We start from the raw sequence: 24,817 nt of genomic DNA, 5'->3' as shown, positions 1-24,817 counted from the left end.
GGTTTGCCATTTCCTTCTCTAGCTCATTTTATAGATGAGGAAACTGAGGCACACAGGGTTAAGTGACTTGCCCAGGATTACACACTACAGCCAGTAAGTGTCTAAGGACAGATTTGAACTCAGGAAGATGACTCTTCCTAACTCCTGCCCTAGGACTCTATTCACTGCACCACCTGGCTCCCCTCTTTGTGAGGTTGCTTTAAAACTTATGGTCCATAAGTATGACTATAGGTCACATTCATATTCATAAACACTGGGTTTTGGGCAAAGTGCAGCCTATGATAAAATCATCCTCCCCAAATCCAACTTGTCAGAGCAAAAATGAAGACTAATTCCATATTAGAAGAAAGAATTTTTAAAATGGAAAGAGAATATGAAATTAAAGTATGAAAACATGAAATTAAAGTATAAAATTAAAATAATTGCAACCTCATGTATTTAAAAGAAGCTATTGATACTCAAATATTGAATAAAGGAACAGACATTGACCTAGACAGTTACCATTTCCTAAACCAGTTAAACTTATACAAATCAGTTGCAAAATGTAGAGATAAAGAGCATAAAATGCATCTCAGCAAATCCTTAAACTTCCTGTCATTTTAGAAATATAAAATATTTTATAAAAGCTTACAGAGGAAGAAGATAGAAGATTATGAAGAGCATTGTCTCATAAAACTGAGAATTGGTAGTGGGGGTGGGGAATTTACAAAATGCTTGGTGAGAAACCAAATTCAGCTAGATTATCTTGATAACATTTAAAGGATAAATTTTGAAGTGGATCTCACAGCCAGACCAGTTAAACCTTATCTGTCAAAGTTCACTCCATGGTCTGGCTTGTGATTACTATAACTCTTCCATAAAGTCTACACAGGTATGGTGGCTATTTAGTAGTTATGTACTCCAAGAGCCATCCTTCCTTTGTGAATTTCAATGAATTGACATTGCTTGCTAGAAAATGCATACAGACATATCCATTTGTAACTGTCTGCAAGTCCATCTCTCAGTCACAGTGCATCCAAGAGTATGCTAGAACCAGCTCTAAACATTTCTCAAGAGCCAAGTGTTAAATTTTTAGTGTAAGAATTTAAGAAATTGTCAAATGCTAAAAATTTGTCTAGATTTAAGAAAATGATTGAGAAAATATTAATGAAGATAAAACTGGAAAGTATATGATAGGGATATTTTGGGGGGGGACTGATTGTTAAACATTTACCAGTAAGTGACTGCATCCTCCAATATGAAATATTAGCCAAAAACAATGAATTAATATTAGTGAATTACTACACATTTATACTTTTCAAAGTGGTTCAGGGAAATTAACAGTTAAAATGAAATTCAGATCATGATCAAATTCAGGTTTCCTTTTCTCCCTCCTTAATCCCCTCAACCAATTAAAGTACTCAAAGATTCCAAAGCATAAATCTAGAAAGGTAAGTAACAGATAATGCCTTGCTTCACCACCAATCACTGCTCTAAAATTCCTGGGAATTGAGAAATATTGACTCAAATGTGTCATATAAATGAAGGGAAAAGTTGGAAAGCTGTCCCTGGTTATCACCCATCCTCCTGGTTATCACGCACCTCCTCCACAAACTAATCTAAAACCCAGGGTACCAGACTCCTACTGGAGCCTTACTCTGGGTCACAGACCCCCAAATTTGTATCATCTCCCTGCTCCAATGTTCCTAACATTAGTCAGCTGTAAATAACATCCTTAATAAATATAATTTGCATGTATATGTTTGTACATAAGATCTCATTTCCTTTTCTACAGTAGATATTAATTTACCACGAAATTACTGGCTTAGAGAGTCATTTGTTGCTAAGTGAAAGAAATAATACATATACAAAAGAAATTGATCCTTTCCCCTTTATGTTTTAGGAAAAATCCTATAGACCTAGAAAATAGCACCAAAAAGATACAAAATAGGCTGAAAATGGAAATGATTTGTCAAAATTATTATAATAAAATATTCCCATCAATGAGAGTAGAGCCATCAGATCTATACTCTAAAAATTATAGTCCCCAATGTCTTAAATAAAAAACAAATTGGAAATAAAGAGAAAGTAGACTAGATCAAGGATGTGGAGAGAAAGTCTACACTGGAGGCCACACAAGAATGAAGAATGATCCTCAATGATATCTAAAAGGAGGAAGATATAATACTTGGGAGGAAATAGTGAATTACCAATGGGCAAAGAAAAGCCAAAAAAAAAAAAAAACAACCCAGCAACCTCTACTGACTCCAGAGCCATAACCTAGGAATCTGGTCAACTGGGGCAAGGAATTTTTAAGGAACGATTGAAACCAAAAGTTGAGGAGATAGTCAAGGAGGAAGAGGTCTTGGGGGTGAAGAAATGGTGGAACTTGGAGGCCAGCATAGTTGAAGTAGGGCAGGGGTAAGAGAGGGGAAGATTTTGATTCAGGTACAGAATTTATCAGTGAGAAGGAATGGTGAGCTGGAGGCCAACAGGTGACAGCAACAACAATAAGGATCTGGGCTGGATGGAGTGAATTCTAAAGAAGAGATGGTTGCTGATTAAGTGGCAAGAGAGGGTCTAAAATAGAATTAGGAATTGTGGAAAATGCCAATTCCTCTCTTAGTCTTCTATGTCAGGAGATATGAGAAAAACAAATTGCCTGAGTAAAGGTGACAAGAGATGCAGCGTCTTCAGGAGAAAGCTAAGTTCCAATGAGCACCAAAAGGTCAAAGAAATGTGAGAGGAAGAGATCTAGAATGAAGGGGAAATTAACAGAGGACAAAGGTGTAAAAAGACTGGAGAGAGCTAGGCATGAGGACAGTAGAGCTGAGAATGTGATTAGGAAAAAACAGTGTAAAGGAGGAAGAGGAGAGAGGGGCTTAGGGGTAGGCAGTCTGATTCCAGGTTCAGTTGTTGGGGGAGAAAGGGTGCTATATCCCAAATATTGGGAGAAAAACTTCTTACTCCCCAGCCCTAGTCATGACTCTAAATACCCTACATGCTACTTTCCAATCTCTGAAGTCTTTCAATACACTATGGCATAGCGAATAGAGGGCAGGTCTTCCTGGGTTCAAGCCCTGTCTTTGATCCATATAAGGTATGGAAATCATGAGTCACAACCTCTCCATACCACAGGCAACTCAGTAAGATTATGAGATAGAGACAAGTCGCTGTGCTGAATCAAGAGAGGTCTTTTCCACAGCAAATTTCCCAAACTTATGAAATCACAATTCTGAAATAAAATAACAAAGTAAACATAGATGGATGACAGATGGCCAGTTACATAGATGGCTAGATGACAGACAGATGAACAAACACATCCATCTTTATGAAAATAATCTACACATATCAATATTTTTAGAAGGACAAAGGTAGCTTTTTGCAAAGAATATTCTTTGGTAGAACACATCTTTATAATAATCTTAGAACTGTCTGGAGGGTACAGAGAATACAATACTCCATTGGGCTAAAAATGTGCTGACTTATTTTTTTTAAGCATTTGATTCAGTAGAGTGAAATATCATCCTAAAGGTTTTCTTGCAACTAGATATCTCCCATGGATATGTCAGAAATCACACAAAATTCCTTGAAAGACAAGATAGTGAAGAGAATGCTGAAACAACGGTTTGGATCACAGATTAAACTAGCCAAAGGAATTTGCTGCTGAGGAGGAAGGCGTCCGGCTTGGAGTCCAAAGTGATGACGAGGGCCTTCCGCTTCTCCTGATTTCTAATCATACTGTTTCCATTATCTTAAGGCCCAGAAATTTCAGAGCCTCTGACATGAGACCCGTAATCATCCATACGAGTTCTACAACACAAGAAAAAGTAAATGAATGAAGAGTGTGTGTTATCCAGACTATAATATTCAACGGCATGGACTACCCAAAGAGCTGCTCCTTTGGTGCAGATCTCTTGGACAGACAGCAATGATGGGCAACGAAGAATAATAGTGGAAGAGGATAATAGACCTTATTGCTCTGGGGAAGTCATTTCAAGGAGTACCTTGTGGTCATTCTATCACTCCTCGAAGCCTCATACTTTAAAGAATGTTCTTTCACTGATATCATATGACTGTTTCTGAAGAATTAAATTTTCAGGCCATCTTATGAGCAATGGAAAGGAGTGTAGATGGTTGTAACATATTACCAGTGGTACAAAAACTATCAAAGAGATTTATGGCCAGATAAGGAGCTCATGTCCTCTTTTCTTTGGGCTAAACATTTCCAGATCTTTCTAGTAATTCTCCTAAGACCTATTCTTTAGTTTTCTCACCATTCTAATGACACTCACCTGGACTTGTTCCAGCTTGACTAAAATATGGTTTCATAAAGTGAAAGCCAGATGGGGGAAAGGAAATTGAAAGCTTTGCTTATGACTGAACTCTGCAGACTCTTCCTCTTTGCCAGCTACTTTGTAAGCCTGAAGAAACCTCCACCCTGAGGTCTGGCTCTGCTGAATGGTTAATTACTTCACCTAGACTGTTTGTGCCATCAGTAAGGGCCCCAGCCATGATCATTTCACTCCTGACTCAACTCTCCAGGCTTCTTCTCCTCACTCAACCTCTCTACCCCTTAATTACCTCTCCTCTTTATGTGTTGTTTTGCCTCTCCATTACAAAGTGAACTCATTGAGGGAAGTCAGTGTTTTACTTTATTGTTTCTGTATCATTAGCAGTTATCACAGTATCTGGAACATAATAAGTACTTAATAATTTTTTAAATTTATCTATGCATCTATCTATCATCTAGTTACCTATCCATCTATCTCACAGTTCAGTCTAAGACCAGCTCTGCTTCCAACAGCATGCCTGGGAAGAATGGACTCATTATGTTTCTGATAAGACAAAAATAGGAGGAAACATTTCCTGATGCAAGAAAGCATGTTCCAAAGCAGAAGAACAGCCATAATTTTCCCAAGATTCCTAGGAGGAGCTGTTGTTACCCTTTACATCTCCTTTATCTCTTGGTCTGGTTTCCAGTCATTGGTCACTAGCCTGAAAAAGAGCCACTACATACTTATCTCTAGTACTTCACAGATCTTGAGCTCTATCATACTACCATTATTGTTCATTTACGCTTCTTCTAGTGATGCTCTACTGAGGCATCTGGGGGAACAGTATATAGAACATGCTGAACTGAAATTAGGAACAACTGAATTCAAACAGGACCTCAGATACTTACTGGCTGTGTGATCCTGGACAAGTAACTCAACATCTGTTTGCCTCAGTGTCCTCAACTATTAAACATGAATAATAATAGTACCCACCTCCCAGGGTTGTTGTGAGGATTAAAGGGGATACCAATTCTACAGTGCATATCTTAGTGCTGGCACACATGAGGGACGCATTTAAGAGTTGCTTCCTTATTTCCTCCCTCCCTCCCTCCCTCCCTTCCTTTCTTCCTTCCTTCCCCCCTTCCTTCCTCTTCTTCTTCTTTCCTCTCTCCCTTCCTGTCTTCTATCCATCCATGACTGCAAGACATGGAAAACCACAATTTCAAAAGAGGTTTTGTTGCAAATGAACCAAAGGATGATGGAGAGGAACATGGTTGATATGAAGAGATTGTAGCAAATGACCAATGAAGAACTGTAAAGGAAAACCTCATGGATTTAGGCAATAACTCCCATCTCTGTGTGTGAGGTGACCTTTTATAAACCTTTTAAAGAATCTATCACCATCAGCATAGGGAAGGTTAATAATTCATATATATCTTCATAAATATATTATGGTAATTTAATAACCCATCTCATTGACTTTCAGCACAACCACTGGCCAGCTTTTTAATGTACAAGAAGGAAAAGAAAAATGCTAAAAGACATCTAGAACACAGAGAGAAAAAGAATACATACAAATGGGGAAAAAGGTCACAGGCAAGAATATAAAAAAGTGACCCTTTGAATTTCACAGCCTAAAGACTAATATTATATCAGAATAAAAGAGTCAACTTGGAAACAAAATTGAGCTAAAACTCCATCTCTCCAGTGACCACATATTCCAGCTATTAGTCCTACAGTTTTGTTTTTAAATTCCTACTCAACTAAGAAGGAAAAAAAAAGCTGAGAAGGCAGAATCATCTTTACTGATCTCAGAGGATTCAGTAGGAGATGCATAATGTTGAATAAATATTACTAACACTATGATATGCACTTTTTCTACCCTTGTAATCATGGCTGACCCACAAAAATGACCAAAGGGACTCAATTAATTTCTCTCTTACTCAGAGTAAATCTAAGCCATCCTTTCAAAATGTGATAGGAATCAATAGAGAAACATATTTAGTTACATCGTGTACATTAAAACTTGTCAGCCACCCATTACTCAAAGTTCATATTTCAGATACTGGGAATCTTGAGATGGAAAACATGTGTCTATTTTCCTGCTTAAGCAGTTTCTTTTTATTTCTTTTGAATTCCTGAATTTTTTTTTCTCAATATATATTCCATCAATCCAAATCACTCCAATCCAAAAAGTGTTTGCTAAGTGTTGACTAGTTGCCAGGAACTATTTAAGTATTGGGAATACTCACACAAATGACAAGAGTCTTCCAAGAGCTTATTTTCTCCTGGGGGTGGGAGTGGAGTAAGGATACAATGTCTAAACACTCATTAATCAGTCAACAAGCATACATCAAGCATGTACCATGTGCTGGGTCCTCCGTTAGCTATGTATATAATAATTTGAGGGGGAAGAAGGGTGTAAGCTTTCAGTGCACCATCAGGAAACACTTTTTTTTTTGTAGGAGTTAGTACTTAAGCTTAGTTCTGGAGAAAAATGGGGGTTCAAAGAGGCAAAGATCAGGAAGGGTGGTACTCCAGTCATGGGAAACAAGAGTCTATATACAGTTACTGAGGCAGGTGATAGAAAGCTAAGTATGAGAAACAGCAAGTAGATCATTTTGGGTGGAAGAGAGAATAGTTGCACGGAAAGAGTGTGAAATAAGCCTGTCAAATGACAATCAATCAACCAATCTGTAACAAGTGCGTACCACGTGGTAAGAACTATGTTAAGCACTGGGAATATATCACAGAGCACCCATTCTAATGTAGGAGACAACATGCATATAAATATACACACACAAAGAACAGATGAAATGGAAGGTGACCCTAGAGGGGAAAATCATTAACAGCTGGAGGGCTGAGAAAGGGTACCCATAGAAAAGAGGATTTGTACTGAATATTCAGGAAACCTAGGGATCTAAGAGGCAGACATAAGAAGAGAGAGCAATCATACAGGCAGGGTAGATAGAAACTACAGAAACTATGAGATTTGGTAACTGAAAGAGATAACTGAAAGAGGTAACTGATGAGAATCAATACAGAGTTCAGAAATAAAGACACTAGTTCTAGGCCTCTGTTTGTGGAGCATGATTCATTTATAATGCAACAGAAGTACTTTTCCCTGTATAGCTATCCAACTAATTGGTGCATTCTTCTTGAAAGGCATTATGAAAATATCCATTAAGAACTACAGAACTATCCACACCCTTTGACTCAGTGATCTCACTCCCAGCATTATTCCCCAAGGATGCTACTAAAGCGAAGAAAAATTACCTGTAGAAAAATACCCACCACACATTTATCTCTTCTAGGAACAAAACACGCACGTGCCCGCAAACACACACTGGAAATAACCTATACAGCCAGAGAAGAGTGGGAAAGAGCTGAAAAAAGTATAGTGCATCAACAACAGAAATCACACTACAAAAATGACAAAGAAATATGGAAAATGGAAAGAAATGAAGAGAGAAGAAAACAAAATGAAATTAATAAAATATGCACCATGATAAAAAAAATCAATAACATGTGGGGGGGGGAAACAGAAGAAAACAAGAGCCATAGGGATCAAAGAAACACAATGTCTTTGTATATCCAGTGTTTCATATTGCAACATGTATGCGTGTGTGTGTGTGTGTGTGTGTGTGTGTGTGTGCATATGTGTGTGGTCAATACCTGCCATCTTATCTTTATAGACAATTCCTGACATGGAAACTCTCACCACTCAAATACCATCATCCCAATTTTTTACTTCCTATCATTCTGTGAAATGATCCCCTTCTCTGTCTTCTTAATGTGTCCCCCTGCCCACTGAAGCCATTATAAAAGTTCTATTTCCATTCTGGTTCCAATCTTTTCCATTTTTCAAAGCCCAGCTTAAATCGAATGTCCACCACGATGCTGTTCTTAACTCGTCTGGTCTCAACAATATGGATTCACCTTCTCCAACATTCCTAGCACTTTAAGACCTGCACTACAAAATGCAGCATTTAATTACTCAAACGTTTATTAATAATAATGATGTTGATAAAAAAGAATAAAATAAATTACAATGATCTAAGAGTAATAATAGAATAATTGTTTTATGATTATTAGTCTTCTATGCCTAAGACAGCCACCTCCCAGTTAATTGTCTGTCTTATAACTCTTTAATTTCTATCAGTGTATAAGATAGTCCAGAGCAAAAATTATGATCAATAAAGACTTCTTTGATAAAGAAAAGATACAAAAATACCAAAAAAAAAACCACCCCTAAACATTTACTAGTTAACCAAGCAAAATAATTAATTTCGTTAACAAGAGCCGATTAAGCACCTACTCTGTGTCAGGAACTGTGTTAGACATTGACAATACACAGCCAAAAGCAAAACAAAAACAAAAACAAAAAAAAAGTCTGCTTGGACATAGCTTAAATTCTACAGGATTTTTTTAAAAGTTTTTTTTTATAGCAAAGTCTCAGATAATGGTGTCTTCGTCAAACAAAACTTTTCCTCTGTCACCATGAAACTTCATGCAATAAATATCTTTACACCGAATCATAGAATCTCTGACTTACAAGGGATCTCAGAGGCCATCCTGGGCAACCTGCACCTGAATGAAAATTTCCCGCCCAGAAGATGTGAGCCGAGTTCCCTCTCAAGGAAGCCCATTCTGCTTTCAGACAGCTCTAGGTCTTAAGCACTCTTCCCCTCACAAAACACCCAAGTATGCCTCTCCCTCCTTCTGCCACCCTCTGGTACCATGCAGAACCAAGGTAATTCCTCTTTTGCACATTAGCCCTTCATATCATTCAATTTCCCCACTGCTATTAATGGCTCTTCCATACTCTCAGTCGTCCAAGATGTTATATGTGATTTGTTTAGGACCGTTTAAGAAGTGGATCTGGGCCATCTCTAGCTGTCCTGATCTATATCTGGCCACTGGACCCAGATGGCTCTGTAGAAGAAAGTGAGGCTGGTGACTCTGCACAGCCTTCTCTCACTTAAATCCAATTTACTTTTAATTCATGGCATTATCTTCCTGATGTGATGGTCCTCTTCGAGAAGGAAGGACAAACCACAACCACAATCTGATGTGTTATCAAGCCCTGGTGATTCTACCTCTACGACTCCCATCTTGTCCACTCCTTTTTCTTCATTCCCAAGCTACCACTGCAGTTCTGGCCTTCGTTGTCTCTCCGGACTATTGTCATAGCCTTTTAATTGACAGTCCTCTCTAGTTTCCCCTTCAAGTAGCTGTCGAAACAATTTTCCCTAAGATACAAGTCTGACCAGGTCTCTCTCTTGCTTAAAACAAATCAACAAACAAAACCTACAGAGGTAATTCACATGGCCAAAAGAAGAAAATAATCATTCCTTCATCTTGTATTTAAAGCTTTCCACAATTTGGCTCTCACCTGCCCTTCATGGACTCTCACTTTCAATCTTAGCCATTCCATTAAACTCTGCTCCATTTTCCACCTTTTTTCATTTTTGGTAGCCATCTCCCATGAGCAGAATTCTTCCTCATCCCCACCTCGCATAATCCTTGTCTTCCTTCAAGGCTAAACTTGAAAGACTCTGTGAAGTCTTTCATCTTCCTCAGAGTATTTAGCACTCTATTCCTCCCCAGGGAATTCTATGATGTTTCTTTGTGTATATATTTGCCTTTCCTCAGTTGATAGGAAGCCTCTTGAGGGCAGGCCTTTGCTGCCCTAGCACCCAGCATCATGCTTTGCAAATAGGATGAGCTAAACAAACATGTGCTAGGCAGTAATATTAATGTTACCTGCAACAGCAACAATCACACACATGTATCTAATACATTAAACTCTGAGAAGTACAGGAGGCAGCATGTATATGTAGGCAGCTAAGGAACCAGACTGGAATCCAGGAAGGCCCAGATTCAAGTCCTGCTCCTGACACTTACTGGTGGTGTGAGTCTTAATGACTCACTTAACCTGTCCATGGCCCAGGGCAACTCTAAGACAATAAGTTACCAAAAAAAAAATGCACTGGTAGAGAGACTTTTCTCACCTGAGTCCTCTACCCCAGTAAAATCACATATCCAGTCCCTATACCTCATGGACTTCACAGACTCAGTTGATTACTTTGGCCAACAATCAATTATCTCTAAGTAGGAGGGACTCTCTAACTATAGCATTAAAGGAACTGAAAGGGTTAACATGAAATAAATCTCAAAACCTGCTACCAGGACATTTCCTTTTGGCCTGCCTGCCATTTAGTGTTTTTAAAAGGAACCTCACACAGAACTGGATAATAACTGAAGAAATTATGTTTAAACCACTGGGCTAGAAGCCACCTCCAAGAGATTACATGAGATTCCTTCCCCGGGTGTGTACAGGGGGAAGGTCTGCATAAACTCTGAGGCTGTTCTGATCCCACATATGCATGTCATTGATTCGAATATCTTTAAAGTCAGTTAGCTTTTCTCCAAACATTCTTATCTCCAAGTCTCTTTTATATGGGCTCTTCTGCCCTACTCTCTAAGTAATACCACATTTTTAGTTCTCACTGAACAACCTGTGTTCCCCTGATCTGGGGCTTAAGAAAGACAGGTGGATGGATTTTAAATCCAGATGAACCAAGGGCATTTACGAATCCGTCCTCAAAAGTGTTCAACTGTGGAAGACGGTTAAATAAATCTATCTCTGGCAACAAGGTAGGGATTGTCAAGGCAAACTATTTACGCTTACTTTTCTTGGAAAGAGATTAGGAGCTCAAAGGATAAAAGGCAGCTCGGTGCCCTTTTATGTATGTTTCACCCTCATCAGAGCTTCTGCCCAATTGTGTCAAGAAGCCTGATTCCTCTTCATCTTAGATGCCAAGTATAAGATGTTCAGATGAGGAGTCGAGAACGTGTCTGGTTAAGAGCCCTCAAAGACAGGGATGGGGAATGGTGGGGGGAAGGCAGTTGGCTTACTACTAGCCCACTTTATTATTGGATTTGTTTAAACTATTTCCAGAATCCAAAGAAGAAAAAGGCACACAATATAATAATTACAGAGTCATTATACATATATAATCCTAATAGTATTGCTACGCCTATGTCTCATGCCTCTAAGAAAGGCATAAGGAACTGATTCAATGATGGATTCATTTTTCCTATGTGTATGAAAAAAAATTCATAATGGAAAATTAATAATAGCCCTTTAATAATTATGTCACTATGCAGTTATGCAACACCTTTTCTATGGAAAAGTTTTATGACTACCTTAATTAAAGTTTTAAAACTTTCCCTCTAAAACAACAGTAGTTCTACCTAAGAAATATGACTCAACCCAAACAGAGTAGTCAGACACTAACCATTTTTAAAGTACAGAAACAAGCTGTGGAATTGACATGTCAAAATACTAGATTGCTATGCACACCCCACCCCACCCCCACCCCCACTTGAGACATCACTATGTTCTGTTCCATTCAAGCATAAGACTTTTTTGGGTGGGGGTTGGAGAAAGCACAACTTCTCATAAAGACCAGGATTCTGCCTGATATCTTTTTTTTGCATGAATAGCTAAATTAGCCTGATATTCTTCACTCCAATTCAGGTGCTCTATCATTCTCTCCTTTGTCCACTGGACTCAAGCCTTCATAGGATCTATCAATCAATCAACACACATTAATAAACCCCTCCTAGGTACCAGGAACTGTGCCAGGCACTACAAATACAAAGACAAAAATGAAACAGCTCTTAATTGGAAGGAATTTATGTTCTAAGTAAAATGTTACCAGATTGGAGAGAGAGGCATTGACATTCTATTGAGGCATGTGCACAGTTATCCCAGTCAGTCAGGCAACAAGCATTTATTAAGCACCCTACTAGGTGCCAGCCATTGTTCTAAGTACTGGAGATACAATAGACATAATCTCTTAAGGAGCTTACATTCCACACAAGATGAAATAAGGCTGAAAAGGCCCATTCTTTCATTCTGTCTATGGAGACAACATACACAGGCCATCTAGTTTTTGAATGAGGAAACTGAGGCTCTTGGTGAAAGCCAAGATCCAGTCCTGGTCTACTGGCTTCAAATCTAACACCGTTTCTGCTGGGCCATGACTTCGTTCATTTAGATTCATTTCAACAAACATTTACTAAGCCCCTGCTATGTTCAAAGTTCTTGGTTCATGACTGGGGACAGAAAAACAAGATCTAACAGTTCCTGCCCTCAATGAGTTTACATCCTACTTAAATGTAACATCTCCCATTTTCTATACATAAGCAAAGCCCCTGGGTTATCTTCAAGTTTCTGGTCTGGACCATCAGACTGTGATATTATCTGAAGCTATTTCTCTTCATCCATGCTCGAGTCCAAGAGCCCTTGGAACGTGAGTTCTCTGGCATAGCCCTTACCTAGAATTCAGTGGCTCCACGCCTCCATCATCATTCAGCCCCAGGGCCTTGGCTTCCCTAACCAATAGCTAAGTACCAGTGTATATGCTTCTCCTAATTTAGACACTGAGAGTTTCAATGAGAGCCCCTTGGCTGTCCTCTCACTTAAAGGCTTGGGAAAGTTCCCAGGTGTTATTGTGAGATGGGAAGGAGGAGGAATCAGAAACTGGTTCCTCCTCTTAGGAATTTCAGAACAATTTCAAAGCACTCACAGGCATGCTTTATGATGATGAATACTGAGATACCTTTCCCACCACAGAGAGGCATCGTGGACATCCAACCGGTCTGACACGTTGGTGTCTACAGTACTGCTGCCCTAGGGCTGTGTCTTAGCAACAGACACTTAGGCACCTTCCTGTTTTCATTTTCCCCATCTTTTACTAGAGAAATAGGACAAGTATAATTTAACACTGATGGCTTTATCCTGAGAAACATCCACAGGCCATGGTCCCCTGGGCCTTCTAGGAGATGGGTTGGGAGAAAATGTAAATGTGCAGTTTAAGAGACCTGCTGATTTTACTGTAGGCAGGAAAGAAGCCAAGGCTGGGTGGGGAAAGGTCCCTGTCCCAAAGCAGCCAGGCTGGAGAGTGGAGGTCAGATGACTCTGCCTCTAGGAACAGACCAAAGAAAGGAGATTTCAAACTTGGAGGTATTTATGAAACACTGCTTTCCTTTGAAGCTGGGGAAAAGCAATTCTTCCAAAATTGAAGAGGCCACCTGCTTCCCTAAAAATGTACCTGTGAGTAATGTGTCTAATGGAAAAAGTTCTGGACTGGAAAATGGGAGAGCTGACTTCTTACTCTGGCTCTGGACCTGAGGAGGTGTGCGACCACGGAAAAAGTTCTTTGACCTGCCTGGATATCAACTGTTTCATTGGTTAAAGGAGTGAAGTTTTTAGCTAGGTCACAAGTGTTGGGGGCCCACACTGATAGATTTCAGAGAGTTCCTGAAACTGGATGGGAAAAAATAATCTTTATTTTTACTAACCTCCAACTGAAATTTAGCATTTCCTTTCATTATGAATGGAAGCAACAAAGATTAGTCTGAAAAAGGGTCCATTGGCTTCACCAGACTGCTGAAAGAGTCTATAATAGAAGAAAAGGCGAGATGACCCCTGAGGTCTTTTGTAGCTTTGGCTATGATCTTTTCCTTTAAGGTGGCTGAAATGCTTGACTTCACATCAGGAAGACCTGGGTTCAAAGCCTGCCTCTGACACGGAATAGCCATGTTTTTCTCCACAAGCCACCTAACCCCTTTCAGCCTCAGTTTCCTTATCTGCAAAAGAGTGATACTAATAGCTCCCCCTTCCCAGAGTTGTTGTGAGGATCAAATGTGAAGCTGAATGTGAAGCAAGTTGCAAAGTGCACCTGTTAAAGTATACCTCTTATTATTCTTTTCATCAAATCTTTGATTGGGCACTTACTCTGTGGCAGGGACTAGGGGACTATTGTTCACACAAGGACAACAAATATGAAACAGTTCTTGTCCTAGGGCTTGGGGGAGGAGATGGGGCAGAACAACATGGAAACCAAATGAAATGACACTTTGTAAACCTTACAGTCTTATTATATGAATGTTAATTATTAGTAGTAGTAATTATAAACATAGAAAAAAATATATATATATATATATATATATGATGCAAATTGCCTCTTAGTTACAGAATAAGCTGTTAGTTTTTATTTATGCTTTGAAGATTCTTTTCAAAGGACTTCACAAGCAAAATAAAGGGAAAGCGTGACTAGATAGACATTCTTCTGAAAACTATCTTGGGGTTTTAATGAACTCGAGTTCAATATCATGCCAGTAGACAACATTACAACCAAGAAAGCTAATATAGTCTTAGGCAGCATTGGGAGACATAGTGTCCAGGACTATGGAAGGGACAGGTTTGCAGGAATGTGCTGAAAGGCCAGACCTGAATTCAATAGCTTTGTGAGACAGCCCACGGATTCCATTGGTATTTATGCAATGTTGAGAAATCTAGTAGGATTCTTCCAGAATGTTTGGGCCATTCATTCATTCATTCATCAAAAATTTATTAAACACCAACTATATGTCAGGTAAAAAGCAGCTATGGTATAGTGGATAGAGAGTCAATGTTTAAAGTTAGCAAGACATGAGTTCAAGGCTTGTCTCTGATGCATGCTAATTATGAGACCCTGAGCAAGTCACCTAACTACTTAAGGCACGAGCCAGAGTTACACAGGTCAAGAAGGCTTGTACCACTTTGGAAACTATTCACATTGGTGAGATCACATATCTAGCAAAGTATCTAGCTCTCTATCTATTGATCTATTGATATTTTGTAGGAGTTTTAAAAGAAACTTATAAGAAGAATATGAGTATCATATTTTGATCCCATTTTGATGCCTGTTTATATAACCTATGGAAATTCTAAGGTTTTGTTTTCCTTGGAAGTTTATTTTTATTTATCTTTCTAGACTCAGACTATTTTTATACCTCTACCTAAGCTAAAAAATGTTTCTGGTAACTTTTCACTACCAATTAAAGGAATGTAATTTAAAATCAATAAAGAGTTTGCACATCTGCAAAGATAATTAAAGTCTGTGCTCATTTAGCCTCGGGACAACCTTGTAAGTCCTTCACCCTCATCTGGATTCAGGGTCCTATCTGAAACCTCAACTGGCAAGAGCATATGGAGACCTGTGATCGGTGCACACTTGATCAGCTCCCCAGGTGTAAGAGATAGGCTGGAATCTGCAGGGAAGAGAAATACGATGAATGTTCTTTTCAGCCCTCTATTGTCAGCGGTCCAACTGGTGAATGGAGGCAATCTGCCAGGCATGTGGCTGTAGAGGGTCCTCTCTATTATCATTCAAAGCACACAATGGGGTGCCGCTGATATTCCTTGAATGTGCCCACTCAGACACAACATGCTCCAAGATGGCCATTATTTGATGCATTGTCTGTGCCCGAATTGGCATTTTTGAAAGATGTAGCAATCTATTACAGAGAACAACTAGCAGGAAGCAGGCTGCTCATAATTAGCATAATTGGAAAGTGCTGCAGAACCTTTTAATAACTTTTATTAAGCTATTTACCAAAAAACACATCTCACTTCCTTTTTGGGTTGTTTCAATCATTTACATGACCTATTCCAATAGCAAGTCATGAGTAATTTTAGTGCCTTTGGCCTGGGCCTCTCCTCAAGAAAGATGGCCAGAGGATGTCATTTGCCAACCAGTCCTTTGCCATCGGCTTCCTCCTACTTGCCAAAATTATTTTCTATTTCATTGCCTTATCTGAAAGTATTTTTTTCCCATGCATTCATTCACCGATCATTTGTTACTCACTATCTATATGTCAGATAAAAAGCAGCTAGAGTAGAGTGGATAGGAATGAACATTAAGAGTCAGCAAGACAGGAGTTCAAGCCTTACCTCTGACCCATGCTAATTAGGAGACCATGCGCTCTACTTTGCTTAACCACTCACTCCTGTAGGCAACCAGCTAAGACTATTAGCTACAGAGCAGTTACTAATCCATCTGTATTAGGACAAGGAGTTTTCTCACCATAAGTTCCTTATGCCCATGAAAGCAGATGCCCTTCTCAGACAAAATGTGGCCAGTGCTTTGATAGTTTCTCAAAATACAAAGATCAGTCCTTGCCCTCAAGAAGGTTAAATTCTGGGCATGAGGCAGGGGAGAGATCACATACTCAAACAATTAGATATGAAATACATACATATGTATTTATGTGTATATAAACATAAACACATGCAAAGTATTGTTGGTAGAAAGAGGACTAGTCACTAGGAGAATTAAGACAGGTCTTCTGTAGCTGGTGCTACTTGTCCTGAGCTTTGAAGCAAGAGAGGGATAAGATGATTCTATGAAGAGGGAGCCTATTCTAAGAACAGAGGTAGCCTGCATGAAGGCACAAGGTGTAAGGTGGAATGTACAAGCAACAACAACTAGGCTAATTTAGCTAGAATTCGGTATATGAAAGAGAGTAATGTCCAATAAGCCCAAGACAGTGGACAGGAGCCAGATTGTAAAGGTTTATTTTAAAATGTCAAATAGAGCAGTTTCCATTTTATTTTAAAGGCAATAGAGGGGAGGGTAAGTGGGTGTGACAGTAAAGCTTCTTAGGTAAAGGAATGGCATGGTCAAACTTCTGATTTAGGAAAATCATTTTGGCAGCTGGGTGGGCTATGGATTGGAGAGGGGAGAGATTGGAAGCAGGCAGAAAACTCAGGAGGTTCTGACCATGATTGAAGCAAGAGGTAGCAGTAGTAGTAGTAGTAGTAGTAGTAGTAGTAGTAGTAGTAGTAGTAGTAGTAGTAGTAGCAGTAGCAGCAGCAGCAGCAGCAGTAATAGTAACAGTAGCAGCAGCACGAGGGTGAAGTCTTGACTTGCAAATGAATTGGATATGAATGGGGCATTGAACCAGGATAAAGGCTGTGTGAATAGGATTTACTTGACAACTGACTGGATGTGAGGGATGAGGGAGAGGGAGGGATCGAGGGTTACCACCCAGTGTTGAGTCCTGGGTGACTAGAAGGATAATGGTCCCATCAAAAGAAACATGGAAGTTAGGAGAGGGTAGTGCTTCTGGAGAATGGTAACAAGTACTGATTGAGCCTGAAATCTCAACTGGATATCTTTTCCTCTTGCCCCAAATAAAAGGTCAAACCCTGGCAGGCAGGGGCTGTTTTTAGCTTTCTCTCCTTAAGCACCTAGCTTTGTACCTAACCCTGAATAAATGAATACGTTCATTCAAGAAGCACTGAGCTTCACTAGGAGGCCAACAGGCCTGTTTTCTGACATTCATATACATGCACTGAGAGCATAATAGGTACTTTAATAAATGCTAATTGCTCCTGGAAGGATCAGTCCCTAAAAGGTTCTTTTCATATGACTGAAAGTCTCTTTGAAACCAACAGTCTACAGGTCTGTCTGCTTCCCCATTGGTTTTTACCTGTTTAGCAAATCTCACCCAGTAATCTCATCATAACAGCAAAGAGAACACCAGGGTTTCTACACCATACCTCTGATGGTGGCTTGGAACTACTAAGCGTCCCATGCTTTTCAACTCTGATAAGATCAGCAACAGAACAGTGCACAATGCATTCCACGTTGAAAATTAAATGAGCTTTTTTTCTTTTAAAGTTAAGGGTGCAAATATATATACAGGCACTGATCTCATCCCGGCTTCCTCTGATTGCTGGGAAAAGATTTATGAAGCCCAGCAGAGTCTCTTTCAAACTGACAGCTGTTCATTAGGTCAGGCAAGGAGGCCTTTTTTCCTCCTGAATTTGTCTTTGGTTTTGTGGCTTCATTTGGGCATATTTGCTGGAAATGCTGACCCTGGTTTCTGGGAAGCTAATAGTGAGAGAACAAGCAAAACTAGGCAGGAGGAGCATCAGAAATCTAACCTCTGTCAGCATAGAGTTCCCTAGGCATAACCTTGAACATGGCACAGAGGTGAGCTCCCAAAAGACAGAAAGTCCACAAATCTTCCTGGGATTTGAAACGTGAGAAAAACCCTCCCAGCACTAATAAAAATATGCTTCTGACAGTAGGTGGTGAGGGTCATTTCCTAGCTTGCTATGATTCCTCATCAAATGGAGAGCCTTAGAATAGACTCTCGACTCTCTCTCTTTCTCTCCATTTATATCTGTGTGCATGTGCCCACATACATATACATATGTATACATATACAAGTGTGTATCTACACATATGCACATACATATATGTATATACACACATGCTCAACTGTGTTTTATTATTCAGGGCAACTGTTTAGTGCCTGGAACATAGTAGGTGCCTTTTCTTCTTTTGTTCCTTCAACTCCCTCTTTGTGCATTGATATACAGCACCATACAGTTACAGCTGGAAGAGATACTGGAGGACACTTAGCCCAACCTGCTTATATTACAAAAGAGGAAACTGCAGCCCAGGAATTTTAAGTGACTTGTCACATAGGTAGTGTTAGTGGCGGAATTTGATCCCAGATCTTCTGATACTCCAGCTTCTGTTCTTTCAATTGTATTTCATATATGGCCAAGGGCTTTTCATAGTCAAACATCCCTTTTATCTCTGTGCTGTGGATTAAGCCGGGCCATTAAGTAGTAAATATGCAATCCAAATGATCTTGAAAACCCCAGTCCTTCCATTTTCTATTCTGCCCTTCTTTTCAGAAAATAGTGACCCTAAAGTCATTTGTATACCCCTCTCTGATTTCCTCAATAAAACTCTTTGAATGCTACAAATTTTTTTAAAATAATGATTAAGGAAGATACACAGGCAAAACACATCAAAAATATTAACAGGAGGAAAAAAAAATACAGCACACAATGTGTTTCGTGAGGTCCGTATTGTGCACAGAAAGGATTGAAATGTTAATCAGGAATTCTCAAAAATGCTTCACACACACACACACACACACACACACACACACATCAAGCATCTGACACCCAACTAGGTGGGTTCTCTGACTTCCTCGGTGCCTTCACAAAGAACAGAATCAACACCTTGACAGAATGTGAACACGACAATGCATGGTCAGAAGCTCTCAAAGGGTCTGCAGCTGAATCAATAATACACAAAGGAAGCAAAAGGAAGGGCTGGGAATCCTCCTTCCGCAAGAAGCCAGACCAGTGAACAGCGCGCTCACTTCCCCCTCCACTGCTTGCCCCAACTTCCTCAAAAGACTTTTCCATGGTTCCACTCCACTGAGCCTGACCAACTATTTCTACCCCAATCAGCAAGTCTTATCCGACAGTCCAACCAAGCCAAGCTGATATCAGTGAAGAATCAAAGCCACCTGAGGCAAATTTATTTAACTCGTTACCAAAAAAACCCACACCCCTTCTGCGAAGCTCTCCCCTAAGTACCTGCTTCCCCTTTCTTTGGATGATTGTCCCCAGAAGGACACATTACTAAGCATTCGGTAACTTCCAAAAAGGCTAAGCAGACTTGTTTGCAGATCACAAATAAACTTTAAGGTAGCTTTGTGATATATGGCGAAGATCAAGATTTTGTCAAAGGTAGCAATATCCCCATGTGGATGGAGGCAACATACACTCCCATAGTTTTCAGGTGAATGCCCAGGTTCTCTATAATTACACTGGGCATTAGGAATAAAGACTGCTTCTCTTCCCAGCGCACATGGCATTCCTGAGTGCTGGCTAGGCTGGGACGCATGACAGGTGCTGCGTGCTGCTGCTGGAGACATACCCACTTCCCCCACCGCCCCACTACGGTCTGCCCACATGTTGTAATGTAGCCGGCTGAAGTTTCTGCGCTCCAACATTTCAGAGCTCGCAGGCACACACTTACCTTGGACGGAGGTATTAGGTAAACTGGCTTCATTCTCTCCCATTTTACTATTTCTCTTTAACGGGGGCCCCCGTACTGTTTCCAGCTGCTTCGGGTATGGCGTAAGCTTTGACCTTCTGACTTTCGACTGGAGTAGTGTAATCGGACACTACCTGCTCTCTGCTGTGAATAATTATGGGGCTGCTTCCTGAATTACCTGGGCTGGCCTGACCTGTTTCTGGATGAAGTGAGTGAGCTCACATGCTTTGATCCAGTGCACTCCTATTAACGTGGGAGCCCCAGACAACAAGGCTTTGTTTCGGTTTGAATATTCACTTTTGATTCCTGACTTTCATTGTAGGGAGAAAATTATTTGCACTTTGCTCCAGATAGGTACTTGGCAGTGGATAACAGGAGGGTTGAAAAGACAGCCTTCATTTGCTTCCCTCAGAGGAAAAACAAAACAAGACAACACTTTAAACACAGTAATATGGCAAGACCAGTTTTCAAATATTGGTTTGTTGAATGGAGAAAGACAGGAGGCAATATCATGGTCTTGGTTGTTCATTCATTCATTCATTTATTCATTCATTCATTCATTCATCAAACATTTATAAAGCATCTTTTTATGCTCAAAGCACTGTGGTTGACAGAGAGGAAACAATGATAAAATGGAAAAAATGATCTTTGCTTTTAATGAGTTTATATTCTACTGGGCTTGGAAGAGGATCATAGGTGTAGACGTGGAAGGGGCCTCAGATGCCACCTAGTCTAACCCCCTTATTTTACAGATAAGGAAACTGAGGAACATGGATGTTAGGTGATTTCCCCAAGGTCAAAGACCAAGAAAGCATTAGAAGAAGCATTTTAACCCAGGTCCTTTGACTCTGGGGCCAGTACTCTTTACAGACTGGCTCACGGCCTTTTGCAAACATGCAGGCAGCTATAAAATAAGGTAATGTTGAGAAGGAAGGCACTGGCACATAGGTGGGTGAGGAAAGGCTTCATAGAAGAGGTTTTTGTTTGTTTTTTAGCAGATTGGAATTTTTGAGTAGTAAAAGGTCAAAGGGAAGATTTTTATAGAGATTTCAGATTTGAGCTTTGAAGAAGGATCATATTCCGAGAGATGGAGAGGAGAAGGGCTTTAGGAAACTATGCTGACAAACAAAAGTGAGAGATGAACATAGAAGTCAGGGCAGAGAAAGGACACCAGATTGTCTGGAACATGAGAATGAATAAGGAAGAGTGATGTGAATAAAGGCTGTAAAGGTAGGAAAGAATCAGACTGTATAAACTGTATAAGCATCAGTCCTGGAGTCTGTAAATGATTTTAAAAGAAATAGAGGGCCAGTGAAAGTTTCGGGGAAGGGGAGTGAACTTGCCAGACCTAGACCTTACCAGAAGTCTGGTCTAGGACATAAAATCAAGGGCATAGTAATAATCTCTCTCCTCTGACCCAGAATTCTCCAATATTTGATCTGGCTCACACAGACCATACCAAAACAAGCAAAAGTGATGGCTACTTTTTTTTTTTAAATCAATCACAAGACAAATTCTGGGATTCTCTAGTTAAAAACTGAACATTGCATCATAGTTTATTAAGCTTCCAGCTAATTATCTATCAGGTGTGTAAAGGGTGGTAAGATCTACCAATGTAGACTTAAGAGTGCTCCTAACACTCTCACTCATAAAGTTAAATAAACACTCTTCCAGAAGCTGCTCGAATAAATGCTATTCAGCAACCCAGGCATTGTTCCTCTGGGCCTCAGGGTCCTTCCATGTAAAATGAGGAGGGGCAAGGGAAGTGACCTCCGACAGAGATCTCTCCCAGCATTCAGGTTTTGAGATGGAAAATCCAGATTGCATTCTTCCCCTGAGACTTCTGCAACCTCGAATGCATACGCGGTACTATACATTTTAGCAAGACTACCCAGGAACTGAGATGTTTACATCCATAGAACACCCGGTAACCATTATTTCCTGACCTGCCTAAAAGGGGAAGGGGTAGGGCTCAGGCTTCCGTGTTCAGTCATCAGGGTGAATTCCAAGGCAGACTTGCTGAACTGCCCCGAGACACCTCAAAATAGTCCCCTGGGTTGATTGAGAGCACTCTGGGACCACGGAGAACTGAGTATGATATGGAAGTTTTCTAAAGGAAGAAAACCCAAGGAACCTTTTCCTCCCAGGAGTTTACTATCTAGGTGAGGAGAGGACAAAAGCACACACAAAGTAAATACATATTCATGTATTTATATTCATACATAATACTTATATTCATAAGTAACCAACCATGATTAAAAAAAATACAACGGGTATGTCCATGTAGTTGCTTTAAGTTAGAGAAGACAAATCCAAGAGGTTTGAAGAAAATTCAAGTCCATTTAATAAGCACCTACCATGTACAACGCACAGAACAAGGTGCTAGGAATATTAAGATAAAATGAAAAGTGAGCCAAGCTTTCAATGAGTTTATATTCTACTCAGGAATAAAGAATGTAAACAGATCAGTGAATACAAGGCAATTTGAGGAAAACCAACAACTAAGGAAATTAGGAAAGTATTCCTGTAGAAAGTGGCATGTGTGCTGAACCTTGAAAGAGGCTAAAAATAAAAATTCTAAAAAGTGAAAGTGAGAATGGAGTACATTGAAGGTATGGGGTGTATTGCAAGTACAAAGGCATGGAGGCAGAAGATAACATTCCACTTTCGAACAACAGCTTTTAAACCAGTAGGACTAGAATGTAGAGCAAAGCAAAATGACTAGAAAGGGAAGTTGAAGCTAGATTGTGGGAGGCTTTAAAAAACCAGGCAAAAAGATCTGTATTTTATCCTAGAGGCATGTGGTCCATGACAGTGATCATGGTAGCATTAGAAAGAAGATTCCCAGGAGGATGAAAGAGGAAGAGAGCTGTAGAAATATGTGTAAAGGTCATTGGAGAAGATGTTTGCTGCAGATAGAATGAATGGCTCAATGTGTCATTGAATGGACCTGCTGCAGTTTTCCATTGGAGAAGGGGGAAACACAAGGTCAGTCAGTTAACAAGTATTTATGAAATGCTTACTATGGGCTAGGTACTGTGCTGGGATTCTGAGGGTACAAGGACAAAGACAGAAACATTTGAATGGGGGAGACCACAGTCTGTGTGTATCTGTGTAAACACACAGGTATACATATGTACACTTGTGTTTATATACAATTGTATATATGTATACAGACTTCATATATACATAATTTGTACATATACCTACATATGTATATATTGCATACATACAGATATATGTGCATATGTATATATATATGTACTCTGTAGATATGTTTACACATATGTATATATACAAATATATGTAGATAAATATGTATGTGAACTGTGTATGTATACACATGTGTAGCATGAATATATAATACATAATTAAACACAAATACACAGGATTTCCCAAATGTCTCCATGCAGTTTTAAGCTACTAAAGTTTAAAACTGCAGTGGGGCATTTGGGACAGCCTGTACACAAAGTATTTGATGCTCCATAGTTTGGGAGGGAGGGTCCAAGCAGTTGGGAGATTAGGAAGGGCTCCATGAAGAAGATGGTACCTGAGCTGCATCTTTACAGTAGACAGATGCTAGGGGACAGCCGGAAGCATGGAGTGACTTCCTTGCACGTAGGATAGCATTACAAAAGCATGGAGAAGAGTGTCATGTGTAAGGAACAGAGAGGAGGTCAGTTTGGCTGGATTACTGCATACAAGAGAGGGCAGGTCATCTCCACTGGAAAGGTAGGTTGAGGCCAGGTCGAGTCTGGCATTAAAAGCTAAACAGAAGAGTTCCTATTTTATACTAGCAACAACAGGAAGCCAATGGTGCTGGAAGAATGCAACAGTCACACGACTAGATCCTTGCTTTAGGAAAATTACTTTGGCAGCAGGATGTGTGGGATAGAATTGGATGATGACAAATTAGGAGTGTGTTGCAATAATCTAGGGAAGCGGTGAGGAAGAATTGTATTAAAGTGAGCATTTTGTGAATAGAGAGAAAGGGTCAGATTCAAGAGATGTTATAAAGGTAGAAATGGCTACTGGAGGGGTATATGCAGTGTATGAGGGAGGAGTCCAGGATAATGGTGGGATTAAGAAGTTGAGACACTTGAAGGATGGTGGTACCTTTACTAGAAACAGGGAAGTTAAGAAGAGGGGAAAGATAATGAGTTTATTTTTAGCCATATTGAGTTTAAGATGTCTCTAGGACATCTACCTTGTAATGACTGGCAGGCAACTGGTGATGCAGGGATGAAGCAAGGGGCCATAGAGGAGCTGATGTGGCAGTCTGAGCAGCTTCCTCTGAACAGAGGTGATCAGTAAACCCATGACAACTGATGAGGCTGCGCAAGAGTGTGCAGGAGGAGAAGTAAGGAGTATGGGACAGAACTTTGGTGAATTCCTACAGCCAGGGGTTAGGATGGGGATGATGAGCCAGTAAAGATGACTGAGCAAGAGTAATCAGAGAGGCAGGAGATTAATTAGGAGAGAGCCGTGTCATGAAAACCCAGAGAGGAGACAGGATCCTGAAAGAGAAGGTGGTCACTGTTGGATGGAGCAAATAAATAGGTTCCAGAATGATTAGGACTGAGAAAAGATCATCGTATCTGACAATTAAGAGATCACTAGTACTTTTGGAGAGAGTAGTTTCAGTTAAATGATGAGAGGCTAGAAACCAGACTGCAAAGGTCTGAGGAGGAAAGAGAGTTATAAGAAGGTGATCTGAGGGGGTAGGAGAGGTTAGTGATTTGATTTGATTTTTTACAGTCAGGTACACATGGGGATGTTTGAAGGTGGTAAGGAAGGAACCAACTGATAGGGAAAGGCTGAAGATATATGATTGAGGACTGGTAACTG

The 24,817-nt window shown here is 40.0% G+C and overlaps 1 protein-coding gene across 3 annotated transcripts in view; it reads right to left on the bottom strand.

Annotated features, from left to right (window-relative positions):
* Nucleotides 1-24,817, bottom strand: part of NAALADL2 (N-acetylated alpha-linked acidic dipeptidase like 2) — a 1,446,698-nt gene that overhangs the window by 1,004,278 nt on the left and 417,603 nt on the right. Inside the window, exon 1 of one of the 3 annotated variants that reach the window (XM_020980532.2) lies at nucleotides 19,952-20,183. The exons of the other annotated variants lie outside the window; for them this stretch is intronic. Coding sequence (XP_020836191.1) covers nucleotides 19,952-19,994 — 43 coding nt within the window. The 5' untranslated portion in view covers nucleotides 19,995-20,183. Of the gene's footprint in view, nucleotides 1-19,951; nucleotides 20,184-24,817 lie in introns of those variants that run through there. 3 annotated transcript variants of the gene reach the window in all.

The sequence above is a fragment of the Phascolarctos cinereus genome, unplaced genomic scaffold (assembly GCF_003287225.1).
Source record: "Phascolarctos cinereus isolate Bilbo 61053 unplaced genomic scaffold, phaCin_HiC Scaffold_7;HRSCAF=346, whole genome shotgun sequence".
Lineage (NCBI taxonomy): Eukaryota > Metazoa > Chordata > Mammalia > Diprotodontia > Phascolarctidae > Phascolarctos > Phascolarctos cinereus.
The sequence above is the reverse complement of the archived record's forward strand: the minus strand, read 5'-3'. Positions and strand labels throughout refer to the sequence as shown.